Source organism: Nuphar pumila, chromosome 6 (genome assembly GCF_984573655.1).
Source record: "Nuphar pumila chromosome 6, dmNupPumi1.hap1.1, whole genome shotgun sequence".
Taxonomy (NCBI): domain Eukaryota; kingdom Viridiplantae; phylum Streptophyta; class Magnoliopsida; order Nymphaeales; family Nymphaeaceae; genus Nuphar; species Nuphar pumila.
In genome coordinates this window covers 104,859,947-104,865,185 of record NC_143254.1, presented here as the reverse complement: position 1 = coordinate 104,865,185, position 5,239 = coordinate 104,859,947, and the positions used below count along the sequence as shown (strand labels likewise).

At 50.0% G+C, this 5,239-nt stretch overlaps 1 protein-coding gene across 1 annotated transcript; it reads left to right on the top strand.

The window, feature by feature from the left end:
* Window positions 1-1,963: 1,963 nt before the first annotated feature.
* On the top strand, window positions 1,964-4,194 carry LOC149835523 (heat shock cognate 70 kDa protein-like). The gene has a single exon (XM_090010558.1). The coding sequence runs from the start codon at window positions 2,003-2,005 to the stop codon at window positions 3,965-3,967; it is 1,965 nt and encodes a 654-aa protein (XP_089866684.1). The 5' UTR covers window positions 1,964-2,002; the 3' UTR covers window positions 3,968-4,194.
* Window positions 4,195-5,239: the final 1,045 nt, after the last annotated feature.

Below are 5,239 nucleotides of genomic sequence, written 5' to 3'. Positions count from 1 at the left end.
CCCAAACTTCTCGAATATGACACATACTCCAATGGAGGATCAACAACTCAAGAGAATGCACAACATCGAAGACATCTACGGCATAGACTATGAGGCAACACATGCATAGGGTGGTAGTGGCATGGTTTTCAAGGCAGTGCACATGGATTTTAAGGCAGCACGCATGGGTCATGAGGCAGCAGCAACAACGTGGCTGCGACAGTGGTAGCGTGAATATGGCAGCGATAGTATGATAGTGGCAGCGACAATAAAATTGTTGTTTGGCATCAACAGGGCCCATTCTGCCCGATGGTGGTAGTGGCAAGCCCAGACGCAAAAAAACAAAGAGAGAGAGAGAGAGAGAGAGAGAGAGAGAGAGAGAGAGAGAGAGAGAGAGAGAGAGACTTACAACTCCTCTCTTCTCCTCTTTTTTTTCTTCCTCCTTTTATTCTTTTCTTGTTTTATTCTTCTTCCTCTCTTTTCTTATTCTTCCTTTTCTTTCATCTTTCTCTTCATTCTTATTTCTCCTTTTTTCTTATTTCCTTTTCTTTTCCTTTTTCCCTCCTTCACGACAGACAGAGGCAACAGAGTTCGGTGCAAGAAAAACCTGAACGAGAGGGAGGGTGGTGGCTCAGTGACTGTGGAAGTGACTGACAATAGAAACAAAGGTCCGACAGTGGGCGAGTGGCCATGCAATGGCTGAAGTAAATGGTGGTCCGGTGGCTACGTATGGGGTGGTGGCATCGAGTGGTGGGTAATCGTGAAACACAAGAGAGGTAGGGAGAAGAGAGGGTTCGTGAGAGAGATAAGAGGGAAGAGAGTGAAAGAGAGAGAGAGTAAGAGGAAGGTGCATGGAAGGGGGAGAGAGAGAGAGAGAGAGAGAGAGAGAGAGAGAGAGGCTGCCATGTGGTAGCTCCCTATTGGGCATGAGGTCCCCTCCATGAGAAATTACCCCATGCCTTTCACTTCTTTTAATTCTCTTTTAAAACCCATTTTTTTCTCAAATTTCTCTCTTCCTTACTTTCTTTCGTAAATATACTCTTTTGAGCTCGAATCTTTTGGATTGAAGTCCAAACCCTGCATGTGCCTGACTCGCTTTTGATTAAACATGTTTTTTGGATTTTCAGTCGATCTAAATCTCATACGAATCAATCCTTTGGGGTATGTACTGCTCAATCTCCGATTCAGATAGTATATCGGGTCTGGTTCGTTCCAATCTGCATCTAACCCGAAATTGACTGATTTGGGTCACTCTCATATCCGAACTTATGTAATCTTATGTAAAAAAATCAAATTTATATATTTAAAAATTCTTGAGTATTACCGAGTTTCGATTAAGACTTGCAGTTTTCAATGTAAAAATGATAAAAATATTATTTTACGAAGTCTGATTAATGTAGTTTTTATTGGGTTCAAGTATGGAGTGAGGATTAGACCCAGTTCTGAACCTGATACCATACTCAAAAACTGAGACTAGGTCTGGTTCCAACTGGGCCCGAACCAAACCTGACCGCGCCCCCCCCCCTCTGACTCGTTGCCCTACTCATTGGAAGCTTGGTCTCCTTGAGTGGCGTTTCAGTAATTTAATCTTGTGTAAAACAAAACAAAACTGACTTGAGATAACCGCTAGTAAAAAAACGGCGACCGAAATGGCAGCGCCAAGAAAGGCCACTCCCGCTCCCTTCGAGAGAACACTCACGCCTCTTCCCGCGGGAACTGGATCCTTCTTTCTTCTTCCAAAGGACTCTTTTTGAGTCTTTGCCTTCTCAATTCGACGCCCCTTCCTTCTTCTACCTCCTTCTCGACCTTTCTCTGCACCAACACCCAAGCTTCCTATAAAAGCCAACCCTCAACAAGCAATCACTACCAAGAAGCAAAAGAGAAGCTCGCCAACAAACCAAAAGCGTTCAATTCTCTCTCAACACTACTACCATCATCCTGTGTTTTCTTCTGACAGGTATTCCCAATCTCTTCTTGTAATTGATAGAGCAGCAGAAGCATAAGAAGAAGAAGAAAGAGGAGAATGTCGGGCAAGGAAGGGAAGGCTATCGGGATCGACCTGGGCACCACCTACAGCTGCGTCGGGGTGTGGCAGCACGACCGGGTTGAGATCATCGCCAACGACCAGGGCAACCGCACCACCCCCTCCTACGTCGCCTTCACCGACACGGAGCGGCTCATTGGCGACGCGGCCAAGAACCAGGTCTCCATGAACCCCTCCAACACCGTCTTCAACGCCAAGCGCCTCATCGGCCGCCGCTTCTCCGACCCTTCCGTCCAGAGCGACACCAAGCTCTGGCCCTTCCGCGTCATCCCGGGCCCCTGCGACAAGCCCATGATCGTCGTCCACTACAAGGGTGAGGAGAAGCAGTTCTCCACCGAGGAGATCTCGTCCATGGTCCTGGTGAAGATGAAGGAGATCGCCGAGGCCTACATGGGCACTACCGTCAAGAACGCCGTCATCACCGTCCCGGCCTACTTCAACGACTCGCAGCGGCAGGCCACCAAGGACGCCGGCGCCATCGCCGGGCTCAACGTGATGCGGATGATCAACGAGCCGACGGCCGCGGCCATCGCCTACGGCCTCGACAAGAAGGCCGGCCGGAGCGGCGAGAAGAACGTCCTCATCTTCGACCTCGGCGGCGGCACCTTCGACGTCTCGCTCCTCACCATCGAGGAAGGGATCTTCGAGGTGAAGGCCACCGCCGGCGACACCCACCTCGGCGGCGAGGACTTCGACAACCGGATGGTGAACCACTTCGTCCAGGAGTTCAGGCGGAAGCACAAGAGGGACATCAACGGCAACGCGCGCGCCCTCAGGCGGCTGCGCACCGCCTGCGAGCGAGCCAAGCGGACGCTCTCCTCCACCGCGCAGACCACCATCGAGATCGACTCCCTCTACGAGGGGATCGACTTCTACGCGACCATCACGAGGGCGAGGTTAGAGGAGCTCAACATGGACCTCTTCAGGAAGTGCATGGAGCCCGTTGACAAGTGTTTGAGGGACGCCAAGATCGACAAGTCGTCCGTCCACGACGTCGTGCTCGTCGGCGGGTCCACGAGGATACCCAAAGTACAGCAACTGCTCCAGGATTTCTTCAACGGGAAGGAGCTCTGCAAGAACATCAACCCCGACGAGGCCGTCGCGTACGGCGCCGCCGTCCAGGCGGCGATCCTCAGCGGAGACGGCAACGAGAAGGTTCAGGATCTGCTCCTCCTCGACGTCACCCCGCTCAGCCTCGGCCTCGAAACCGCCGGAGGGGTCATGACGGTGCTCATCCCGCGCAACACCACCATCCCCACCAAGAAGGAGCAGATCTTCTCCACCTACTCCGATAACCAGCCGGGCGTCTTGATCCAGGTCTACGAGGGGGAGCGGGCCAGGACGAGGGACAACAACCTGCTCGGGAAATTCGAGCTCTCTGGCATCCCGCCGGCGCCCAGAGGGATGCCCCAGATCAACGTCTGCTTCGACATCGACGCCAACGGGATTCTGAACGTCTCCGCCGAGGACAAGACCGCCGGAGTCAAGAACAAGATCACCATCACCAACGATAAGGGCAGGCTCAGCAAGGAGGACATCGATATGATGGTGAGGGACGCGGAGAGGTACAAGACGGAAGACGAGGAGGTGAAGAACAAGGTGGAGGCCAAGAACGCGCTCGAGAACTACGCCTACAACATGAGGAACACGGTGAGCGACGAGAAGTTCGCCGGGAAGCTGGACCCCGCTGACAAGAAGAAGATCGAGGACGAGGTGGGTGCGGCGATCCACTGGCTGGACGGCAACCAGTTGGCGGAGGTGGACGAGTTCCAGGACAAGCTCAAGGATCTGGAGGCGACGTGCAACCCCATCATAGCCAAGATGTACCAAGGTGGTGCCGGAGAGATGCCCGGTAACGGTTTTGCTGGTGGCGCTGGTGGCTATGGTGAAAGGTCTGGGAGGGCCGATGCTGGTGCTGGGCCTAAGATTGAAGAAGTGGATTAAAGGGGTTATATGTAGAGTTTGGTTGGATTTTATTGGTCACTCTGTTCTTTAGTGGAGCGGTTTGGGGATTCTTGTATGATGGAATATTGAGTATGGAGGAGGAGTTGTGTTAGTGTAAATAGTCCTCTCTCCATTTGAGCTTCTATCTTGGTTTCTTTTTCTACTTTATACTCTGTAGTTTGTGTCGTTTTTAATGGAAGTTTTTGAGTAGTAGCCCATTTTTCCAAGACGGCTCTGTATTTTATTCTCAATGGATGTCAACTTAGAAAATTAAAGATTGGTAGCAGGTTTGGCATGTGTGATTGAAATTTTATGGTGGACAACGTGGCAAAACGATGTCATACGAGCTCACCCATTATTCTGATGTGCTTGTAACAGAAAAATCCCGTTTGATGTATGTGAGAATGGAAGCCAGGATCAGGCTATACAAAACATATACTTTGGGTATTTTGTATCTGAAGATCAGGAGGGTGATCTTTCATGGTCCATATTTGCACATTTATTGTAGACACTGATATTGTTGCACACTGTCACATAGAGCCTTGCAGCGTGCTAATGATACGAGACTTGGTGCAATGTATTGTCATGCTACAGTGCTACAGAGTGTCTTGTGTTTAAGTTTGGCATTGAGCTTTGCAACGAGCGTAGCATGTCAACAAAAGTAAAGTAGCGTAGAGGCAAAAATAAATGCATGGACTTGTATTGTTCTCTTGTGACTTACATTGTAAAGTTGCGCGCTTAGAGTCTGTTTTGCTTTTATTGAGTCTATGTAAGCTGCCCGATTCAAGTGAATCAATACCTTAAAGGGGCAGCCCATATACTTGAACTGTAATCGCCTGTGGGCAAAATTATGAATGAAGTAAATGCGTTGAGTTTTCTTTTGTTCACCCTCGTTGTGATTGCTTTTTGTGATTGCAATTTCTCTCCCTCTATTCTCCAAGCCCATTGAAAGAAATAAGCTCATGACAAGTGGTACCAGAGTCCGTTCTCGTGCTGAGGAAGGGACTCCAGAGTCGATGTCGACAGACTGTGATTTGTGAGCAAGACATCGTAGCGCCTTATCAAAACTTGCGCAATACCAAAGGCAAGGCAGTTGACGAAACTGAGGAGATGGGTTCACCTCGGGGCCAAGAAGAGTTGGCTGCAACTGTTAACAAGCTGGTCAAAGATGTGATTTCGCATGAGGAAGCGATTTCACTCGCATGTGAATCATTCAGTGGACTGAATGTGTGGCGTCCCAGAATTCCTGACTTTGAAAATCCTTTGGATTTT

Coding starts and splice junctions, on each gene's coding strand:
- LOC149835523 (XM_090010558.1), top strand. CDS start 2,003: ATGTCGGGCAAGGAAGGGAAGGCTATCGGGATCGACCTGGGCACCACC.